At 39.3% G+C, this 24,653-nt stretch overlaps 1 protein-coding gene across 6 annotated transcripts in view; it reads right to left on the bottom strand.

Annotated features, from left to right (window-relative positions):
• DIP2C (DIP2 acetate--CoA ligase C (putative)) overlaps window positions 1-24,653 on the bottom strand; it is a 255,689-nt gene that overhangs the window by 68,353 nt on the left and 162,683 nt on the right. For 4 of the 6 annotated variants that reach the window (XM_015853069.3, XM_015853075.3, XM_015853073.3 and 1 more), the window contains 9 exons: window positions 24,130-24,261; window positions 22,650-22,769; window positions 21,542-21,739; window positions 13,065-13,156; window positions 8,887-8,997; window positions 2,767-2,890; window positions 2,009-2,118; window positions 612-714; window positions 184-248 (listed from right to left, as the gene is read on the bottom strand). In XM_015853069.3, coding sequence (XP_015708555.1) covers window positions 184-248; window positions 612-714; window positions 2,009-2,118; window positions 2,767-2,890; window positions 8,887-8,997; window positions 13,065-13,156; window positions 21,542-21,739; window positions 22,650-22,769; window positions 24,130-24,261 — 1,055 coding nt within the window. The remainder of the gene's footprint in view (window positions 1-183; window positions 249-611; window positions 715-2,008; window positions 2,119-2,766; window positions 2,891-8,886; window positions 8,998-13,064; window positions 13,157-21,541; window positions 21,740-22,649; window positions 22,770-24,129; window positions 24,262-24,653) is intronic. The other 2 variants (XM_015853072.3, XM_085538942.1) reach the window with 1 other exon arrangement.

Below are 24,653 nucleotides of genomic sequence, written 5' to 3'. Positions count from 1 at the left end.
GTGCTCACTATGGGTAAGTTCACTAGCAGAGGATTGTGGGTTTAAGTCAGATATTTTTTTGCTTTCAAAGCAGAAAAAAAATTGATTAGAGGAAACTGTAGGACATCCCAGTTTGTGATAGTAACAGGCATATGAGGTTAGTTTATTTTCAAATATTCACAGAAAATAAGAAAACATACTTACCGTAAGAATCCCATGCCATAAACCAACATCCTTCTTGAAATCTAATACATTCACAATTGTTTCAGCTGTCCAACAAAAACAAAAAGAGTTGATATTTTAGAAAATGGCATCGACTCAAATCAAACACACTCAAAGGAAGGAAATAGAGAGCGCTTCACTATAACATGACTGATGACCTCAAAGCTTAACGTTCACAGTAAGCCTCCACTGTAGGATTTGTCTTGGCCAGGACATTATTTGTCTTTTCTTTGTACCTTTCACAAAGATGTTTTAAAGTACATTTTCTGAAATCAACGGGGGGAAAAAAAGCATTTGTAAAGAATCTACAAGCTTTTAACACAGACCTATGTATTGGACAGGAACACAAAAGTCAAATCACAGAAATTACAACTCATAGTTTCATAAACCCAGATAAATGTACCCCATACCTTCTGTGTATCCACATGCCTGGGTCAGGGCTTGGCAGTGCGTCAGCAGCGCGATCCTTGTCACAGTCACCCCGAGCACACTGCCATCTTTACATGTTTTGTACTAAAAAGAATCAAGTAGAGAAAGTCAATGTATAACAGGTGTCCCACTTCCATTATTTAAGAGTTGAAAGTGTTTCTTATGTAGGTGAATACTGCGCACATTTAATGATTCTATTTTAAGAAGGCAGAAACACTGAGAAGGTTGGGATGATTTTTTCAGACAGGATCTCTCTTCTTGACTGAAGCTTCCCAGGCTCAATATTAGAAATCCATCTGTTGTTTGAATACACGCATTGTGGAAAAATGATTCTAAGAATTCTGAACATATTAATGGCTAAAGGACATGCTAAATTCAGCAGAGAATAACCTAGTTCAGTCTGCTTAGTGTTAACATGTTAGATTTTATAGGCCAGCTAATAAACCTGAACTCCCTTCTGTAGCATATATGTCATGGAACATGAGCTGACCACAGAATCACTACTGGATTTTATAATAACCTATATGTATATATTCTGAAAGACACAAGTTGTTTGACTGCAAGAGTATGAGAACCATGAGAAAGCAGCATAGAAAAGAGGTAGGTGATCACTGCTGATGATCATGGTAATATTAGAGACTTTACGCGAGAGTTTGAAAACTATCAGTCCCAATTAAAATACATTAAATATTTCTCTTTCTCCATGACTAAGATAATAAACAAGATTGAAAATGAAGTTACTTCCGTTCCTTGAACCCAGTGCTCTGACTGCACAAAGTCCATTCGCTTGGACTTATCCCTTTGAATAGTCATTTAAATTCAGCACTAACATCACTGAATTCAAAACATTCAAATTTACACAGATGTGAAAGAAAAGAATTGAAAAATACTAAAAGAGAAAAATTAAGTCTAACAGCATTGCTAATTTTCCCTTCTTGAAGCTGGTCTTATGGGGTGAGTGTGACTCACAAAGCAGTATGTCACAGACAAGCTTTTGAACAAGAAGTTCAAAAGAAGGCTGGGATATGAGAACTGAAGCTTCCTTGTGAAACTTGCTGTCTGTGCAGCTCAATGCTGATGGGCAAGTACACACTGTGAATGAGACCTAGGCTGGTCAAGGCAAATTTAATGTAATATTGTGACAGCTGTGTAGATGACATAAAACGTCAGTGTTAGAAACTCCTGAAATACAATTTAACATTTCATTAACTTTTCTGAAATCAATCCACAGTATAATTTATTAGAAAATATTATTTACTAACAGACTAAAACAGGATGTTCTTCGCTTCTGTGACCAGCAAATGAATAATTATGTTTATCTAATCCAGAATTGCCATGTGCAATGATTCAAAGAGAAGATGAGTCTTTATTAACTCACCTCGATGTAAGCTGTGTCATTGTTTGCATCCTTGATATGTGGGAACCAGTCACGAGGAGGCTTGGAGAGATGTTTAGACTCTGTGACAAACCACAGCAGCTTTGGCCAGCCTGAGACATAGTCACAAAGAAAAGTCAGCTATTGTTGAGCTTCTGCAGGACAAGACACAACAAAATTCTTCTCTGCTGAAGTTTTTTCCTAGACCTCCACATCACCATTATCGAAACAGTTCTGCTTTTAAACCTCAGTGTAGTATAAGAAAAAAGATTTTTCAAAATGGCATTCTTAACACAGCCACCAAGTGCTGAGGAGTGCTCAGACAATCCCTGAAGAAACAGCCAGGCAGTTTAAGCTGTTATTGACCCAAATAGTTTATTACCATGCTTTTATCAGAGGTTACCGTCCCTAACTCTTAGCTATATGACTGAATTGTCTGAAGGCTTCTCATCTACTATAGCACAAAATCTGTTGGCTGACTGACGATGGTTTTGGTAGCCCAGCTGAGCTGGCCATGAAGCAGATTGCATCCTTTGGCGGCTAGAAGCAGGGAGCAGCAATGTGTAACAGCAGCCCAGTAACACACAGCAGGGCAACATCATCCCAACAGCCATGGCTGCTTTTGTGGCACACAACATGTAAAGGTCCTGGCTCCATGTAAACTGAATTTAGCATTTAATCTCACCCACTCCAGGTAAAGAAATACGACTACTGTAGTAAATTCTAAGTGTGACATCCACTGTAAATGAGAGATAGCTTACCTTTAAACTGTGGTATCTCCCCTGTGGGGCTTTTAGGCAGTCCTTTATGGCATGCGTCACTTGTCAAGGCCACAGTAACTCCACAGCTTCCTAGCAAAAAGCCTATCTGTTGACTTCCTGCATCCTGGTAGAAGTTAAAATGAAAACAACACACAACATTGATCAGAAGTGATTGCAGGCTGGAAACATCTTTGTCATTTGGCATGTTATGTTGAGAGGAAAACAGCCTCTTTTCCTTGAAGCAATTTAAATGATTAGAAAAACCAATCTGTAAATTGACAAAGGCATTCCATAAACTAGATATTTTCTCATCTGTAACGATATAAATCATACAATATGTTGAAGGCATCAGATGCTGTCTGCTCTCTTAACTCCTCAGAAATGAGTGCCTGGGTGGAGTGGCTGATACACCCAGAGCTAACAAGATAGAGCCAGGCTATTTTCAGTGGTGCCCACTGACAGGACAAGAGGCAATGGGACAAACTGAAACATGGAAGGTTCCATCTGAATATAAAGGAACACCTTTTTACTGTGAGACTAATCAAGCACAGGAATAGGTTGTCCTAGTGCCCCTGCTTAAGCAGCGAGGTTGGACAAGATGACATCCAGTGAGGTCCCCTCCAGCCTAAACCATTCTGCAATTCTGTTACTCCATTGTGATTCTAGGAATTGATACAGGTTATAGATACCTCCTCCTGGAGAATGCTTTTAGCTGTAGAGATGATACAGCAGATGCACAGTGCTGACAGTATCATTGTTTGTTGATCTAATCTGATTTGTCAATAAACATTTCATTGAGTAGTTGTACACATGTTTCAGGAGCACTTCAGATAGTCAAGTGCCCATTAGAGAAAGCACATTACATTTTACTGTCATCAAAAGGATATGGGCATGAAGGCTAAAAAGTCATGTAACGATTTTCAAGTATAGGCCATAGTTGTTCCTTAAGAGCTGCTCTGCTTCCACAGCAGTATGTCAGCTTTACACGAAGTGTCCTGTCATGATTCTTTCATGAACTTTACATCTATCCATTAGGCTTTTCAGGAGCAAAGCCACAGAAGTAGATGTACATAGAAGAATTAACCCTTTCTTCACAGAATAATTCTAGAGAAAACAGCCTACAGATCCTTACAAGTTCATATTAAAATATCAAACAAGTCAACAACAAAGGAAAAATCCCTCCTCCCCCCATGAATAAAAGCAAGTTCCTGACATGAATGGAATGTATTTTCAGGACAGTTTTCTCAGCAGCTTTATTTGCTAGTTTGGTAGTTCATGCTAATCTGCTACATTGGAGAACTCTCACTTGCCACAGACACTTTATTTTGATGAATTTTTCAGGGGCGAAAAAAGCCTCAGAGATCCAGCAGTGCCCAGGCAAAACCACTGAACCAGCACAGTCCAACCCGCACAGACACGGAGAGAGCTGCCTCCACAACTCACAGCTCAAAACAGCAAGTAGTGCAGGTGGAAGGCAGAAGAAGCAGCTGAAGTATTACAGAGTGAGCTCTGAGACCAAATGCTGACTTCAGAGCTACCAATTTACTTCTCTAGACAGCTTAGCACTTGCTGAGGTGCAAAAAATGAGGTCTGCACAGCTTTAGATGATGTCTGCACACACCTAGAGAGATCAAGCCTTCAGATGAAGCAAGCTGGAAATCCTCTCTGCTGTAGGCAGCCATTGAAAGTACTCTAAAGACCTTTATTAAAGGTTCCCTGAAGGATTTCACCACTACCTGGAGGCAAATTGTCTTCTTGCTGCTGCAGAGAGCGATAATTCATTGTCAGGATAAAAAAATCCCACGTGTGGCTGCATTTTAGTACGCAGTTAATGTCATTTCTGTAACGCTTTGTGAGATGATTTGTGTGAAGGAAAACAATAATGTTCCTTTCTCTGCAACTGAGAGCATACGTCCTTATCTAATACAGAAGGAAGGAAGAGACTGCCAGTGCAAAGGCTGGGCTGATAAAAGTTACTCCTGTCCACTTCATGTTCCAGTCTTGTTTCAAAACAAGAATTAGGTGGCAACACATTGCAAACCGAACTAATCTTGTGTTTTGTTACAATGTTTATTTGAACTCCATTTGCCTTTACCCTGACAAGCATTTGCTGGCAACGTACAAACAGGGCACCCTTCTGGTGCGCCAGCACTTTAGATGAAAATGTATTGAGGAAACCCTCCATTTAAATATACAACCATCAAAGGCATTAATAAAAAATTAAACACAAAGCAGATGCAATTTTCACAGCTGGCTTTAAGAGGAAGAAAGCAGCTGTCTCATCAGAGAGAATGCTTTGCTAACCGGCTATGATTTGCATGTGAAATCTACAACTATGAGTCACCTTAATGTCCAAAAGTCTTAATAAAGGCAGGACAACAGTTATTTGTGGCAGAGGATCATAGAATGGCCTGGGTTGAAAAGGACCACAATGATCACATAGCTTCAACCCCCTCCCCTACACCTTCCTGCCACAGGCAGGGTCATCAACCAGCAGCCCAGGCTGCCCAGAGCCACATCCAGCCTGGACTTCAATGCCTCCAGGGATGGGGCACCCACAACCTCCTTGGGCAACCTGTTCCAGTGCGTCACTACCCTCTGTGTGAAGAACTTCCTCCTAAAATGCATGTTGGCTCTCTCCAAAAAGACAATTTTCCTATTGCTAAAAGGAAAAATAAAACAATTCATGCATGTTTTACATCCAATGCAGGAAGGTGAGTTGTCAAAAGACATTGCACGCAAAACTGTATACATAACAGTATATCAGACACAGCACAATAATAACTAAAGCAGAGAAGAAACACGTTTTATCTCACATCCTGAAGATGTCTTAGCATCAAGCCTAACAGGCTAAGAAACAGTGACTGAGAAAGAGATTTTTATATGTTCTCACATCATAACCTGCTATAGATCTTCACCATCTATGACAAGAAGGCCATAAGGATCTATGTGGGATCAGCATTCATATATTCATAGTGTGTGACTGAGCATGATTACGAATCTTGGGAAGCAAAAATCTTACTTTAAGATTAAAACAGATCAACTCCCCTGGGTGTATCAGAGTAGTAGAATAACAACTTTCATGGTGCCCATCAAATGGAAAAGAAAAAAAAAAAAAAAAAAAAAAAGAAATATCCTGCAAAATCTGAAGAGAAAGAAATAAAAAATGTATTTTTAAATAAATGTAACAAAATGAAATTAAAATATAAAACATGATGTTTATTCTATTGCAACAGTGATTGTAGAATGCCTGAATACTCCCAGAATTAGAGTTAGGCTTCATGTTAAAAACAAAAAGTCTGGGATTGTATTTTTTTTTATTTTAGATCTGATTTCCTGATTGCAAACAGCCCAAACCATCCTGACACAAATTCCAAGCCCTGGATCCTTGCTAAAGATCAGGAAGTGTTCTGAGAATAAACAAAACTGAAGACTCGGTGGCTAGGAATCCAGGCAATCCATCCCAGCTGCCATGTCGGACACGTCTCCTGAAGTTCTCTGGGGAAGCAGAGAACTATTTAGAGGTCAACACAAAGATGTGATACAGAAGGAAAGATCAAGAGATGGACCCTCAGCTAGTAATGAACCTGATAATAAACTGTCAGAAGCTAAAAGATATTATACGCATGATATAAAGATAGGGAATATATACAAAATACGTGGGCTGCAGGCTTTACTTTAATATGTGCATAGATGTGTGCAAAGTAATAAATAAGCCAACATGCTACCTGGCTGCAAATATTAAAGTTCAATTGTGAACTGTCAAGCATAATTTGTACAGAGCTGTGGAAAACTCTTCCTTATGAAAATGCAGAACATTATTAAAGCTATTAACTACTCACACTTTTAATATTAAAGATGAGCTCATCATATAACTCCCTGAAATAGCTCATCTACATCCACTTGCTATTTTGTAAGTCTGTATTAGCCTATAATATAAATACTGGTCTACTTGTTGGTTTGCAATTGTCTTCCAAAACACACACCAAAAAATGTACACTGTCAGAACTTATTGAAGTGTGAAGAAGAGAGAACAAATGATGGTGAATTATAAAAGAACAGCCTAGGCCATTGTGTGATGACACAGAATCACAGAATCACAGAATGACCCGAGTTGGAAGGGACCTCAAAGATCATGTAATTCCAACACAAATGACACAAATGACATCTTCCCACGGATGCCAGAAGCAATCTGCTGCCATTTGACCAAGCAGAGGTATTCCTTCTGGGACTACTCAGAACATGATTTTCATCTCATTGCTTCCACTCCAGTTCCTGCTCCATATAAACAAATGCAGACATATTTGTAATAGTATATGCTGTGAGATTGCGTAGTTTTATTTATAGATGATATATCATGTTGCTTTTTAATTATACTGCTGACATCTTTGTTATTGTTTTATCAATGCAATATTTAAACATTATGGAATGATCCTGGCAATAGTTAAACAGACCGAGTCTGTAGTTATTGCCTTATATAAATATATATGTATCTGCATGTGTAAGTGCCTATTTTTATACATACACACATGCACATATATTAAAAATTCACAGAGTTAAGCCAAATTAGTGCAAGTTATTAATTTGACATTGGGTATTTCACAGTAGAATCACAGAATCCTTAGAGTGGGAAGGGATCTTTAAAGGTCACCTAGTCCAACTTCCCTGCAATGCACAGGGACACGCACAGCTAGATCAGGTTGCTTGGACAGATGGATTTTATAGCTTACTGGATGGATATGGTATCAGATGTTCTAAAATAAATACATTTTACATCTATCCATGTCTTTTAAAATGAGATTACACTTAGGAAAACGACTTAACAAGGAAAGACATACTAGATGTCTTTATCCCTAAAAGATATGTTGCTACTTTTTTGTGGAATGAAAGCAGAGGTACCTTTGTGATGCTCCTGTAAGACCTTCCAATGTGTGCAGTCTTATTTTGTTGATGCACGTAAAATCTCTGGTCTTTATAGAAATAATGCTCACTTTATGTTACTACTTCAAATTACCTTAAAGTGCTGCACTCAGATGTGAAAGCATGGTAACAGCTTGATGCAAATGCAGCACATTTCTGCTAAGATCATTATACTCATCCCACATGCTCAAATACAACATTTTATAAATAAACTAGCATCAGCCTATACCCCAAAGTGGATTAAAGAACGCATGTTGCACAGACAATTCTGGACCGAACAATTATTATTAGTGCTAACTAGTAACAAAGGCATTACATGAGGGATATTTCGGAGAACCTTGGAACAAACTTTGCTTCGAGCCACACTAAAATTAAGAGGACATGACAAAGAGAGCTTGGAATAAATAGATAAATATATTTTGCTATATTTACAGCCTCAAAGGTATGCTTCCTCAGAAAAAAATGCAAGTTCATCAGCATCAGTGTAAGCTTCCCAGCTGTGGCTCACCTACACCACTGAGCCCCCTCCCTTCATTGTCCCCAAGCATATTTTCAAGCTGCAGCAGCCCCATTTGCCTGCTAACACCTTCACAGGCACCAACAGTGGAAACTGGACCAATGCTGCATCTGAGAAGCTTTTTTGCTGTGGTCAGTTTTGTTTATGAACTGGTTCTGTGATGAGAATTCCCAAACTCATTTTGCTCAAAGGCAGAGATGACTGTGGTGACAGAAGCTTCTGGTTACAAATGCAGATACAGACACAGGAAAGGGCATTTCCCTAAACGCTCTGAAGTTGCACACACAGAGCTAGTGGCAGCATAACATAGCTTTGGTTGCAGGGACAGGTGGAAAATCAGCAGTTGCTGCTAGTGATTCTTTGTCAGTAGCCAACATCAGCAAGCTTGGAGAGGCTGCAAAGCTTATTCCATGTAAGGCTGGCAGAGCTGTTCTCTTGCAAAATTTTCTTCTCCTTTCCCAGGCAGCTCTCCTGCATTTGCTGAGACTGCAGGGACATCTTGAGATTTGCCATCACAAAAAAGAAGGAGCTATATATAACTCACCACACAACGCTATCTTTGTATCTGGGCTAGACTATTCAGGGCTAGTTAACCACAAAAATATACTCAAAACTTAGGATTGGTCATGATTCATTCTGACAAGTTTCAAAATGCGATACAGAGAAGAAATCTGGTTCCCTACCTTTCTTGTGAGTGGCACTTCAATAGGGACGGGGACGACTTCAGCAAGCAGGCAGCCATAAAATGCTACCATGAAAGCAGCAGGATCATTGTTAGGGAATACAAGTGTTACCTGAAACAGAGAGACGTGTGTTAAGAAGTTCCCAAAGCACATGTTTTATTATGGATTTCAACTGACAATGGCTGGAGTTTCCATGCTTCCTTTTGGAGAGGTGATTACAGAAACACTTCAGTAATAATCATTCAAATACCCAGTGAAGGATGAATGAGGAATCAGAAGGAATTTCTTCTGATACACGTTCCTTTGGTGAACGTTTTCACTTAGGTCGTAATTAAATATTTTCGTGATGCATTGTTTCCTACACTGACACTGTCTTTCATCTGATTCTCAATTTACTGATTGCTTTGCAGATATTAAATAACCAAGCAAATGGAATAATTTTACATTCTAATTTAGTATTTCCTTTAAGTTACTGAAAACAGTTCTGATTATCCAGACCTACTATATCATTATATCAATCAGTAACAATTACATTTTGTCTCCCGAGGCTTTGCCTCACACAATAATCTTATTTTAGGACTGGACAGTTTCCAAGCATAGAAATTTCTGTGTCGTTAGTGAACACAATGAAATGATACCAAATGATGTCTAGAATGTCACATACCAGAGCTGGCAACATACCATAAAGCTGGTGAAAGGGCTGCAAGGTATGTCCTAAGAGGAGAGGATGAGGAAATTTGGTTTATCTAGTTTGGAGAAAAGGATGCCCAGAGGTAACCCCATGGCTCTACAAATTCATGAGGAGATGTGCAGCGGGAGGTGTCGGTCTCTGCTCATTAACCAACAGCAGGATATATGTGAATGCACAAAGCTGTGCCAGGGGATGGTCAGACTGGACATGAGGAAAAAATTCTTTACTGTGAGGTTGCTCAGACACTGGAACACGCTTCCTAATGAGGTAGTTGATGCCCCATGCCTGTCAGTGTTCAACAGACAATGTCCTCAGTAATACTTCTTTCACTTTTGGCCTTGAAGAGGTCACACAGTTGGACTCAATGATCTTTGTATGTTCCTTCCAAATGAACTACCCTACCCCACCCTACCTTAGCCTACCCTACCTATCCTAGATAAAACACTACATACAGAAAATCACCCACATGCACTCTTGGTGCCCATCTTCCCTAAATGGGCAGAACTGGGCAGCTAACTTCTATGGATACTACGGTTTCTTTAGATCCTTCAGGTACAAAATGGGATGAGCATACGGTCCAGCTAAGGATTTAGTAGCCTGGAGAGTCCACACCTCTCCTTGCCATCAATTATTCATTAATGACCTCAGGGGCTGGAACCTGAAGTAGCATACAAGAGGCACTGCACATAATTTCTATCTTAACTCCTTTGTGTTTGTGCATGAGATCAGAATGAATTATCACAGCACCTTAAAATCTGCTGAAACCGTTAATAAATCTTCAGATTTAAATGATTTGACATTTGTAGGAATTGCATGTTTCAATGTCTCGGAGCAAAACCAATATGTTTTTATACACTGTCCAAGATTCAGTTACTATAGTTTAGAAGCATTTACTGTATTTTCTTGTGGCATCAAAACAGTTGCCTTCTGTGGGAGATGGCGAGGGTCAGCTCTTGCAACAGCCTTCCATAAATTAAATTGATTCCTTCAAACTAGAAGATATCAAACTGGCCAAGTGGGTCAAAAATATATCTGCTTTTAAGCTGAAGGCTGTAACTTCAGAAACTTCAGAGAAAATACACTGCTATCACATCTGTATGCAAGGACGTGAACAATACAACTGCTCAAGATGGATTTGCAGTTAATGCATATATTCTCTAAACACAAACCATAAACATCCGCACGGGAAATGGAAGGAAAGGGTTTTTGCTAGGTACACTGCCGGGATAGCGGAGTTTGCTGAGCCCAGCGAACATCTGAAAGATGTTGAACAACCCTAAAGGGTACATTGAGGATTGTTGGTTTTGTTTTGCTCTTTGTTTACACACACACAGTGAATCTGTGGCTGAGAATCTTTTCAAAGGAGCTGACAGAGGTGAAAAACTCTCACTGAAGTCTAGTGGGAATAAGGCACTAACTTCCTCTTCAAAAGACATTAATCACTAACAGAGCTGTACCAAATAAATAAACACTGTGTGTAACAGCCAAAAAGGATAAGGCTGAAGGAAAACAAAATACAAAGCACACTGTCGAGAATCTGGTTATCTGGCAGATATTTTAGAGAGCAAGCTTCATTTCCACGCAGCTGTCAGAGGTAACACAAGGTTGAATTTCTGAGGTTTCTGTAGAAGGCAATTGCAGTTTTTCATGTACTATAATTATAACAGAATCAGAGAATCAAATACAGGCTCATACACTTGTTCTTTTGGCTCAATCAAAGAAACTAAGGAGTGATGTAACAGCAGCTATGAAAAATAGAGATTGTATTGATAGAAGATGCTTTTCAAGGCAAAAAGGCCTTTCTGAGTGTTATATTAAAGTAAGGAAACATTTACCCTCTGATTTAGGAAAGATCACAATATTCACCTGTATTTAATTTGGTATTTCAAAAGTATCTCCAGCTGCTGTCACACAAAATACATTATTTAGAATAAGAAGTCACATTCAAAGAGTTCAGAAAGCTTTTATGTTATTACAACAGGGGGATAAGAGCCACAATAATCGCCTAAAACACCAGCAGTACCGTAACACCTCATCTTCGACAGAAAGTTGTTTCAAATGATTGTGTTTCCGTTACACAGAGATGTTAGGCAAGATGTTTTTACAACACAAAACATACGCTTTCAGTGCTCAGCTATAAACATTTGCTTCACCATAATCTAGGTAGACTTATTTAGAAGATCTGCAGTTTGTTCAGTGTGTGTCCTGCGCTAGCTGAACTTCCAGCTTTCAGACTGAATTATCTACAAATCCTTTCTTAATGCTAGGAGATGTCAGTGGTTGCAGCACTAAGTTAATACAAAGATGGGCAGTTGGTAGACAATACAGAGAGAGATGCATGTGTCACTGACCGTTCCTGAACTTGATTCCTTTTACAGCCTTCTGGGTGGATTCTCATAATGCCTACACTTGAACAACATGTTTCTTCTACTGTTGCTTAGACACATGCTTGTAAATCAAGTAAAAGAGACTCTTCAGATCTTGCTGGCTGAATAATGTCATAGGAAGCAATTTAGATCAAGGATCTAGTGATCCTTTAGTTTAATGCTTTATGACTTATTTCCAGAAAAAACAAAAGAAGGACTGTCAGTCCTTCTAAACTTTATTTTATTCTTTTAGCTATGGGAAGTATTACTGCATGCTTCCATTTTTGAAGCCGTAAGAAAAGCATAATGTAAATCGACACATTTCTCACATATGGCACAAAGGAACCAAGTGAACCAGCAATTTGAGGACTTCCATCACACTTTGGAAGAGGAATCCTTAATTTCACATTCAAAACTTGAATTAAAGAGTCAATACTAAAATGTGCATTTCTGACAGCTTTGTTCTGGAACCTCCGTTCCATAGCTGAAAGCCAACACAGAGTGAGACCGGTGGAAATTTGGATGAAAGCTCTGGCAGAGAAAAGGGGTAGCATGAAGGTAGCAGACTAGCTCTGTAACCTTTGCTTGCCCTCAGTGCATGTTATCCATTCACCTAGATTTGGCCTTAAGGAGCAACTGAATCAGTCAGGAACAAGAAATGAAAATATTCTCCTCGTTACCAGTCAGTGTAATTTATTTAACTGGTTGCCAAAATGTTCTTCCTTTGTTTGTCTTTGTCCTCCACGATGTTTCTCTTGTTTCTACCACCTCAACAACTACAAAGTCATTAGTAAGTAAGTTTTAACCACACGACACCCCCAGGCTCTATATGCAAACTTCTGCTGAACAGACAGCTGCTCTATGTCCAAAAATCACTTTCCATGGGAACGTTTATTGCTGATGGTGCCACAACTTCAGCTTACTACTCAGCGAATCCTAGCTCAAATTATTTCATATACAATTCCAAACATCTGTCTGAATGATCAGCCCTTTCCTGAGTGAAAGGCAAACTGCCCTCAACCCGCAGCATTAATTCCCTCTGGACACCCCAAACACCTCAGTCTCTCTTTGTTGACATGGCATCTGGACTATTAGCAATCACAAATCACCGAGATACTCACCCTGTCTCCAGGTCGTACCATTGGTTCTTGTTTTGTGCCTAATTTATGTAGTATATTGTAAGCAACCTTCATACTTCTGGTCCAAAGTTTGCCTATTAACATAAAAATCGTAAAGTTAATTAGAACGTTCTGTGCGTGTTTTGCAAAGAATATCTGAGCAATAACAAAACAGTAGGAAAATTTGTATGAATTTTCCAACTAACTGTGATACCACTCCTGCAACTAATAGAAATATCTAAATATGTGCTGGATGCTTTCTTGAACTTCAAGACAGCAACAATTCTGCAGCAGTTGGATTTGAACTCCCAGAGTCAGCTGCTAGAAGTGGCTGGAACACCACAAAGTCAAGAGAGACTATAAGCAGGCTGGACAAACTGCATTTCAGCCCTGCATGATGCACGTGGCTTCCCTCCATGAGTATGACTTGGGGATCATGGTGGCACTTCTCCCACTCCAGCCCACTGAGGGTAAAAGAAAAGGAGTCCCAAGAAGAAGAAACAAGAAAAAAAAAAACAACAAATCCAACAGACAGAAAACATCCCACAAACTGAAGGAGCACACGGAAGCAGCAGGGACCCTCCAACCCTTAGCACACCTTTATGCCATCTTTCACTTTTAATTATGGCCCTTAATCAGTCTAACTTGGCATCTTCCTTTCCCTCCTTCCTAGAAGTTCCTTCCCTCGCTTTCATTTCTCTTGCTCCCAGGCATCTCTTCATTTTATCATCTGTCTCCTCCTTTACTTCATCTCTCCATCCCTGCACTTGGCTAATCCTCATGAAGACCTCACCCCAGTATTCTCTAAAGAGAAAATGACCTCATCAAGGTGTCACTGGCCCCATTGTGGCTTTCATTAATCCTTCAAGTGACCAGCATATCCCAGCTATGCAGGCTCTTTCAGAGAGCCTTTGTTTAAAGACCTTGTTACTTCCATTTGAACAACACCTAGCATAGCAGACCTTTTTCTTGGCCGGCCCTCAGCTCTGTCCTGAAGCAGTATTCAGCCTGACAGTAATGAATCTTTAATTCATGCCCAACAATAACTTAAACGATAATAGGTTCTGACAACAGATTACCTATGGGGTTCAGCAGTTCAGGCTCCCAAACAAGCAGTAATTGCCATTTATAATTAAGTCAAGCAGTTGTTATAAGTTCCTCCACATTCTGGATATAAAATGCAATACTACTATATTATTTTAAATGTCAATCTGATATAAAAGTACCGTACAATGAGAAGGCCAGATCTTTTTTAACTCCTAGGAAAACTGGAAGGGTCACTGCTGCTTGTTATTGAGAAGGCCTTAAGTGTGATTACTTGTGAAAACGGCAGTATTTTATCAGCAAATTAAGCTTTGCCAAGTTTTTCACTTATTTAAAACTGCTCCAGTATTTGGATGCTGAACTACCTCAACATTCAAAGCAAACATGAGTCAAACAATTCTGTTCCACTGAAAACAGCATCTATACAGGAGTAGCTCTGCAGATCAACCCTCATAACAGTATAGTACAAATACGTGCTTTTACTGGAAAAAAGTCTTTGAAAGCATCCCTGTTGCAACAATCAACACTTAGAAATGATAAGCAAGTAGAATAAAAGCAAAGCGTCTTAGAAAAGCAAACATTCCTTCTCTTAAAGGTTTCCAGCATTAAAGTTTCAGTGGTGATAATCTTAAAAGAACAATTAGTAGTGATACAGAAACACGGAGAATGGAAATCAAGAGCCTGGCAGAAGTCTTGAATTTGAAGAACCATCTTTACATAAAACACTTTTGAGCTTAAAAATGAACGCTGAGATTTTAATACCTCTTGTGAGATACATAAGGGGGTCCTGTGAAAATTCTACTGGAAACTACATTTGTTACAAGTCTTAAATTTGTGATATATTCACACTCCTTTTTATTATATCAAAACTGCCACCTTGTGACATTTTCTTTGTGATTGACATGTATTCTTTCAGAAGTACATGGGTGCACAGTACATCTGGACCAAGGGGGGCAGCTGGCACTGAGCTGTGCTGAATCTGGAACACAGGGTCTCTCCTGCATCCCTCAGTACTTCCACAGCCCAAGGCCAGCATGCTACTGCAGTCACCTGCACCCCAGTGCCAGCAGCAGAGGATCCCACTGCATGCAGTTCAGCCATCTTGAGCACTGATCCCAGAGCAAACCTCACACAGAGCTTGGCCCGCATTGCGCTCAACAGGAAGCTCGCCATTTCTCTTCCAGCTTCATTCCTGAAACAAAAAGGGCTGCAAAGCGAGCAGCAATGCAGGAGCTGGAGCCAGGAATGCGTGAGTCACCAGGGCCAGGCCTGTGCTGCTGGATGGGGTGCTGCTGGAGGCACACTGAGCTGTGTTTGCTTTGCCACCTTGGCCATCCCGCCTGCCAGTTCACTGGGAAACACAAAGGGCTCCATGACCGCAGGACAAAAGACCTCAAGAACAGAGGATGTTATAAAGAAGGAAACCTTTGAAGTGCTTCCTTCCTCACTTCTGCCTAGGTTGCAATTCAAAGTAATTCTTTTGTAAACTACAGAGATTAGACACTGCTGGGAAAAAGCTGATCGTTAAAATCTCTCCCACAAATCCCAGTGAGGAGACCTTGCCTTGACTTCAATACGGTGTTCATCTGCAGCTGTGCTCCATCCAGGGCTTTCACCTCTCGTGAACCTTGTGCAGGGGAAACCCACCATGAAGGCACGTGGCTGCAAAGGAAATCTTGCTGCTGGGTGTTGCTGAGGATATGGCCCTTTGTCATTAGTTCAGCAGGTCTTCCTCAGATAAACATGCTGCCATCCATCTTCTACTAAGTTGATTCAAGATGGGAGGGCAGAGGTAGGGGACTCAAGCAGCAGTTTCTGGATCTGACATCCAGCAGTCAAAGAATCATAGAATTGTCTGAGTAAAAGGAAACTTTGAAGGTCAGCTGGCCCATCTTCCTTGCAGTGAACAGGGACACCTACAGCTCAATCAGGTGCTCAGAGACCTGTCCAGCCTGACCCTGAATGTCTCCCAGGACAGGCCATCCACCACCACTCTGGACACCCTGTTTCGGTGCTTCACTACCCTTACTGTAAACAATTTTTTCCTTACGTCCAGTATAAATCTCCACCCTTTTAGCTCCCAAACAAACCAAACTGTTCAGTTTCCAACAAATTTCCTCAACTAATTTGTGAAAATGACCCAAACTTGATGAAATTCAGCAAACACACACCTGGCCACTGCTACAAATTTTAGTCTTCTTACCTCTCAACAAGCTGTTTAATTTGGTGCTGGCATCCAAAATATTCCATAACTCTACAAGACACTAAGAAATCAAGCTTTCCCCTGCATCTCTCATTGCCTGACTCATTTCCAACTGCCTAAGCATTTACCGAAATAAATCTGATGACGAACACATCTTCCTCAGCCACTCTTGTCACCTGTCCCAAATATTGCTGCCACACCTGCAAGCCCTCGCAGCCTGTTCACGCAGTGAGGCCAAGTCACTTTTAATTCTCTTCCACACTTGCAAACCAAGCCCAGCATTCCCAGTGCCCAGCAAGTATCAGCAAGCACGTGGTGCAGCAGCTATGACTCTGAAGCTGAGCCATGTCCTGCAGACATCACGCATGCAGATAGCAGGAGTGGATGAAAAACATCACCTCACCTCCTGGCAGATGTGACAAACATTGTTAACATCTGTGTGGGGCAAACTTCTTTCTTCTTTGTGTGTGTGTGTGCTGCTGGAATCATGATTTGCTTGTGTAGACTCGATAGCAATAACCAGTTATTTTAAATGTCACTTGTAATCAATCTTGTTCTATAACAACCTACTCAGAGGGCAGTGGCTTTTACCTACAAAATTTTACAGGCTGGAGTGAATTAATAGCTAGTCTCATCTGGTTAAGCAACACCTTACAAAGGTAAAAGAAACCACCAGGTCTTAAAAATCAAACAAAAAGGGAGCAGTCAATAAAATATATATACTTTCTAAGTGATCCTATAGTAAATCCCTTTCCCTTCACAGCCCAGTATAAGGACTATAAAGTTGTGTTGAATGTAAAGAAGGTTATAAGAGAAGAGCTGCAAAGGGAGAAAAATTGAAGACAAAACAAACCACAGTCAACTCCTCTACTGAACTCTGTAAGCTTTTAAGAACCACACAGCATTAACTCAGCAAAACCAAACCTGTGGTTGCTTACCAATCTCCGTGCACAGCAATTGCGAGACTGCCAAAACTTAACTGAAAATAATATTGTCAAACATTCATTCTTTCAAGAACACAATATGGCATTTCTTACATTCAAGAGAAAAATGGAAGACATTAAATCTGGTATAAATGCAGACTTCTTAAAGCAATGGAGGTACAGGGGCACTTTTTTTTTTCCATGCTGCAATATAATAGTCACAATTCTACTGCCCTGCTAACACTTCCTTCATAAACTAATTGGACCCATCCTAAGCAGCATGGGAAACAGTAATCTTGTTGGAAAAATATCCAAACAAAAGAACAAGCCATTTATTGCAGAGAATAAAGGCCTCCAGGCACACTCAGAATAGAGGTAATATTGCTTTTACAGTGCTTGATATTCCAGTAAAAAGCACAATTTTGCAATACAGTTTTTCTTTTTTTAAAGTCATTTTCTTTATCAAAGAACAAACGTGTTAAAGCATTAACCAATTGTTTCACTGATTGATAAGGACCTGTCTCTGCTCTCACCTCTGGAAGCAATGAGTCATTGCAGAGATAAGGACAATCTGGTCATGTAGCTACTTGGCTAGAAGCAGAGTTCCCTTTCTTCTCCTGGCAACTGTGGAATTTCTGACCTAGAGATCCTGGCCACAGGAGGACACAGGTGGCTGGGGTTGCACGCCAGCTGCAGCTCATGGATGGCTATTTTTGTTCTCTTGTTGAGTTTCAACCTTTTCAAGACACCCCCACTAGAAGGTGTAACAACATTGCTAAGACTGCATGACTTTGGCATCAAAATATTTCAAAGAAAGTGTTAGATTAAAGCAATGAGGTTTTCTGAATCAGATATGGTTAACTGGTACTTGTTTTGTTGCCTTTAATAATGGTTGCAATAAAAGAACTCAAAACCTGCTTATTCCCCAATTGCTTTTGGCTTTTCACTTTTTCCCCAGGCATTCTGATCCTTCTCAGAATAATCACTCTACAGTCAGAAAAGTAGCTGTTATAGCATAAGTAGCATATAGGATTTAATTGTCCTTTATTCATGTTTCTCTTCCAAGAAATCACTAAGTGTTTCATTTTTAATACCAACAATAACAAAACTGACTCCCTGACTGCTCTGATTAACTTTGTCTGAGCAAGAAATTGCCCTCCTTCTCCTCAAAGCATATATTAGGTTTCTAGTCCAAGTTCAGATACACATAAAGCCTTATAAAGATGTTTCCCCCCCTTATCTCAGACATTTCAGTTTATACATATTCAGTGATTTGATTTACAAAGGGATTGAGAATAACTTAACTAAGATGTTCTCTGCTTAACCAAGTTCCCAGAGGAACAAAATGTTTGAGAATTAAGTAATATTCATAGCGTTTCATTCACTAGAAAGAGTTCAAGAGCTCTGAGTGCACCGAGTAACAATTACAGTTGGGACACTGCAAATCATTTCAAGAATTTAAGCAAATCATCTCAAAAATTTGCTTTTACATATCAAGTCTGGAAGAAATGCAGCCATTAATTTCTTCTACTTACAATCCAAACATGCCATGGAAGATATAAGGTAGGAAAATATGGTGAAAAAGTCACAGGAGTTAATATAAGGAATTATAAATTAGATGAATTCCTACAGAGGAACAGGAAGGCAGAGATTATTGTAGGCTAGAGCTGGAAGATTAACTCCTTTAAACTTGTTGTCCCTGTGAAAAATGACCTGCAATGTTTAGACTTTGAATGGCTGTACAAAACTGAAGAAACAACCAGGTCATTTATGGTATGGGGGGTAAAGCCCAAGTGACAGGCAGGAGAGCAGTATTACTAATGTTGATCAAGAAAGGAGGAGCTGAAAATGCTTGGTGTGAAGGTAGTAAATACTCCTGCTCAGCCATAATGTGATTTAGCTGACTGCTACAAATCTGTCACAGAGACATCCCTGGAACTCAGACTGGAGAGAAGGAAAGAGGTCTGGAATGAGCAGGTAAACCTGGGATCCCTCTGCAAGAAGCAGGAAAAGATGCTTTTTATAAAAGGAATAGGGAAGAAAAGATATTATGCAGAATCCTTCTCCTGCTCAGAAAGCTGAACGATGAGTAAGAGCTTCCATGCAGACATGACAGAGAATATGAGAGGAGATTGAAGCAGTAGCAGTAAAGAGTAACAGTAATGAAGAAGATTTCATAACTTGTCAAGAACAAACCTTTCAAAACTTGTGATTATTCTTTAAAATCTTGAATATTTATCAAAATTGTGAATATGTGAAAAACCCTGTGATGGTGTTTCCATTAACTGGCAAAGAACACAAAAGAAACAGTGAGATACAAACTCAGAGGCTCCTGAAAGGTCTCAGTGTTGGTATTTTAAACTTTTAGCCATCTGATACAAAGAAATCCATTCAAAGTCATATTAATACTACACAGTAGGGTTGTGAATATACTGCCCTTTCAAAAGTTTATTACCACAGGGCTAGCAATAGAATGCACAGGGATAAGAAATTATGCTTGTGAGTTCTTTACGGAGATCAAGGCTTAATTTCTTTTAATGTTCAACTTTTTAAAATGCCACAATTGCTAGAAAAATAGCACAGAACCAAAAGGTGGCACTAGGACAGCAAAATCATTCACAAAGGCACAAATGAAATGACAATCTGTAATAATAATTATCTTACAAAGGCAGTTGTAAATTAAGAAAATTAGTGAAAAAAATCACGGTGTGTTATGCCAAAAGGAAAAGGAAAGCTTGAAATCCAGCTAGCAGAGAATTCACTCCATCTTCTATGAACTCTGATTTGTCATTTCTTTTCTCTATTAAAAAAAGACTTTTTTTAAAAAACCTTGTGAACTTACTAAAAGGGAACAGAAAAAATGATAGAAATGATAGAAATGAAAAAAAAAAAAGCTTTAGTAAAATTTTTTCTGAGTATTAGGACAACTTAGAAGAGGTGCTCAGGAAGAGATTGCTTAGGAAAAGGGAAGGAACCAGGAGATTTCATGAGCCCTTTGCAGGAGCTCTTCAGGCTGATCTGTTCAGCTTCCTGCCCTTCAGCAGAAGTAGGACATATGCTCTGACTCTGGACAGAATCCCATATTCAGAAACAGTCTAATTCTCACTAACATCGTAATTTCCAGTCCTGTCAAACTTCCTTAAAGCATTCAGTAGATGATATGAATAGCTCTTCTGCAAAGATATAATTGCAAACTTAGAAGTTCTTTTCTATTTCCAAGTAAATGCCCTTAAGGAAAAAAAACATTGATCAGTGGCGAATCGTGTGCTCCCTAATTGAGGTAACTTCTTAACTTTGAGGTACCTAAGGGAAAATGTTTCATGCATGACCTTCAGTTCCTAAAGTTCTGGTATGCTTTAAAAGCCTCTAACTGTATTTAAAGTCCCAAACTTCTTTTCAGCCAAGGACCATCACTCAATCTAAATCCTGAATGGGAAGGCACATTCAGCTCTGAACAATACCTCTATGTCACAGTATGTAGAAATATTCTCTGCTTGGAATATTTATTATTAATATATTTTCTAGTTCCCTGAGAAGACAGAAATAACAAAAAAGCAAAATCATTTTTATATCCACACCAATAACACAGAGAAATGTTCTGACTTGCTCTCAAAGTTTCATGGTTATTCATAATAATCCTTCTGACTATCCCAAAAGTATCTTTAACTTCTCAAAATTAGCAGCTATTATTTGACAAAGATAACCCTATGATTATTTCCATTTGGCCTTTCTTGGTACAAATGATAGTCATGAAGAACACACTGAAATACACCAACATATCAAAGATCACACTGAAATAGGTCTTGGCAAATTTATTGCGAAGAAGTATGTTTGTACAACTGTACAACTATGTACCTGTACAACTATGTACCAGGAGGAATAATTCATATTACATTTACTGTAATACCTGTAGAACACAGGAAAAAAAATCCTATTTTAACTTCTTTAGGAAGCTGGCTAATGTTTTATACCAGGTTCTGATTTTCCAGAACAAAACATGAAAATATCCAAGGGCGATGGATTTAGACCTTAATCTTCAGAAAAATCTGCCCTAGTACACATTTCTATTTAAAAGGTGGTTTTAATTTCCAATCTATGACTCTATGGATGTATCAGCCCCTCTTTGTATACTTCATAATATAACATCTCAGAAACTCAGACACTGACGGCTTAAGAACTCTTTTTTACCCTACTCAGATATGGAAAAGGTTCATAATTTGAGTGCTTTTTCCACTATACATTTACATATTTACCAAACATACAGACAATGCACTATATGTAAAAACACAAGGAATTCAAAGAATGCTCACCGTAAGTGAGAATATACAGTGGTTTTCCATTGGTATCCATAGTGGTTAGGCAAGGAGCTTTTGGTGAGATGGTCCCCCATCGCTGCAAAGCTGCTTCCAGAGAAGGTGGCCAATTTGTAACCACACCTAATTGTTCCCCACGCATAGCCAACATCTGAGCTCCTTCTGGCTTTGGCTGGTTTGGATCTGGCTGTTGAACTTATGATTATGAAAAGATACACAGTTACCATGTACATTCTATACCTTGTGTACACCTGTGTAACCAAGAGAATAAGTTACCATTGCAAAATTTCCTGAACATAATGACATTAGAAGGTCTTGAGAAATAACAGAGAAATAAAATAGAATAACATTTAACTTCAATAGAGATCAAGCAACAGATACACCTTAGGAACACATGTGATTTCTTTACAGTAGCTCTACAAGCAGGGAATGAAACTGCTGAGGCAGCATGCGTATATTCCTCAATCCTTCTTTACTCCTAAAGAGAAACCGAGAATACTTTTGCCTGTCATAAACTCAATAATAAAACGCACTGTAGAACTACTGAAAAATTGTACTCTGGTAAGTCATCAGTAACACATTGATTTAAGTCAGGCTTTGTTAGAACATTCTGATAACCTGCTACAAAGGATATTTAAATCACCAGATCCCGACAAATCTTAATTCTCAAAGCATTGGCCTCCTTAAAAACAAATTTCCATTTATTGACTTTATCCTTGTTTCTATCTTATAGTTAGCTCATTTTTCTGATGCTCCTTTGTTACATTAAGGATATGTAAAACATTTCACATGCTCCTGCACTGACAGGTTTTCTCATGTTCAAAAGAAATGGCCATAATACAAAGCCAAACACTCTCAGAGCAAAGCTTTCCCCTGCTCCCTTCTGCAGTTACATTGCAAACAGAACCATGAGCAAACAACAGAGACTTTTGATTCTATTACACTAAATCCGAGCTCACTACAAGCAGATCCCACTGAAGATCAACACTTTTTGGTACAGGGAGCGTTTACTTACTTAGCTTTCTAGGAAGCCAATGTGCAAGACAAACATTTCACAGAGTTTTAATAAGAGATCCCCAAACCTTTTGAAAAACAGTCATTTTACCTTCTAACAATTCCTCAAAGTCATCTACAAAGAATTCTCGTAATGGTGGTCGTTTGGGCCGTTTTAGTGTATTGACCAGCTGCTGAATCTTTGCTGACACTCTGCTGCTCACTGGTACTCCTGCAGGACAGGGATCAATGGAGACATCAGTCAACCGCTAAGCTGAACACCACCAGACGTTAAGAGCGGTAAGAAAAGGGCAAGGACTGCAAGGCCACAACTACAGTTTCATGCCATCTCATGACTGCAACTCAAGTTAAGTATTCATCATTAAGACATTAAGATCATTTCAGCATAAAGGAACAATGATGTCTAGTGTAAATAAGACCAATACAGTAACGTCAGAGTGAGCTTGCAAAGTTAGAGGGGAAAAGCACACAGAGCTGGAGAGAGAAGAACAGCAAAAAAACCACTCCGTACAGACAATGTTGGTAACTTCAGAGAACTCTTCCAGAAGGTATGAAGATGGGCATTGGCTCTGCCCATGGTTACTGGTTACACCAACACTGACTGACAAGAGTACTTCAGCAGACAGCAGCTCTGCAAGGAGTGTGGATCATAGGCTCTGCCCCATCATTATTCTTGCTTGCTCTTTACACCATAGTGGGCATCTGTCCAATATCCATCTTCAATATGACCGACATCTTTGTATTACTTCAACACGACCTTGTATTCCCCAAAAGTCCCTAAAGCCAATTCCAAGGGCAGCATGCTTGTCCATGAATCACTTTGAGAAACAGAATTATGAACAGCAGCATGGGGCAATAGGCACTTGTAAAACATAATCCCACCAGCCATCTCCCCCATTCCCCTTCCCTGGTAGAGTGCAAAACCTCTGTAACATTCATATCACCTGACCCTGAACTAAAAGCTTTCCATCACTGCATTGCAGAAATTTCAACTTCCCACCCTTCTGTAAGGCTGGCTATCACTTTTCTACCAAGTGGTTTTTATAGCTGGAGCTGCTATGTTTAGATGTAATACACTTGGTCAACAGTTCCACACTTTGCTGAGATATGGTTTAATATGTTTTAGAAAAGAGGAGCAATAAATAAGAAAGGGTTTACAAATAACTGTTTTTCAAAAACAAACAAACAAACAAAAAAAAAACCCTCAGGAAATGGAACTTCAAATACAACACTTTTTAAGACGTAGCAATCCTATTATGTCATATTCTTGGCCCTTTAAAAATCAGCCCAGCTGTACCCACACATCATGATAAGAGCAGAAAAGCAGATCCGGAGAGATCTGCTGCTTTCATTTGCTAAGCAGTTTCTACAGGGAATCAGCCCTGCTGATTAAGAAATATGTCTCCATGTCAGCTTCGTGTATATCAGTTTATTTTAGGACTCCAAAGATGCTGTAGATTCTCACGTGTCTTTATGTCACAATTATCCAGAAGAAACAAAGAGCAGACATATACATCAACTTTTGACGATTACGGTACGCAAAAAGAAAGCAATTTCATTGTATGACATACCATCACCGGTTTCCATAAGTTCAGCATTTCCATACTTTGGTGCCACCCGTGCCGTTGATCCTTGTGGTCTTTCTACTTGTATAGAGTGTTCTGAAGTGTAAGTGGTAACATCTGGAGGGGCAGAATGATTTTCTGTGAAAAACAAGTTAAAAGGTTTAAGCACGGTACCTCTTGTGTTGAAGGGCACAAAACAAAAGGGAGAGGAAAGAGCATTTGATATTTCTGATTTTCAGCATTCAAACAGGCACTGAAGTTAATGCACAAAATGGATGCTTTCAACTATAAAGTACACCATAATTTTAATACATCGTGTTTCCTTTGATTTAAACAAGGGCCACATACCTACAAGCACACAAGCAATAAGCTAAAAACAAATATATAATTAAGTTGTTGATTCTACACCGACATTTAATTTTATACTAAGTTAAATTTTGTGCACAGCTTCCAATAGAAAAAGACCCAGAAGAACACACTCCTCACAGGTTACCGCATTCGTTTTTCAAAATAAAAACAATTGGCACATT

Source organism: Coturnix japonica, chromosome 2 (assembly GCF_054131305.1).
Source record: "Coturnix japonica strain WE chromosome 2, WE-NBRP24, whole genome shotgun sequence".
In the NCBI taxonomy this organism is placed as follows: Eukaryota; Metazoa; Chordata; class Aves; order Galliformes; family Phasianidae; genus Coturnix; species Coturnix japonica.
Note: the sequence above shows the minus strand (reverse complement) of the source record. Positions and strands in the feature narration are given on the sequence as shown.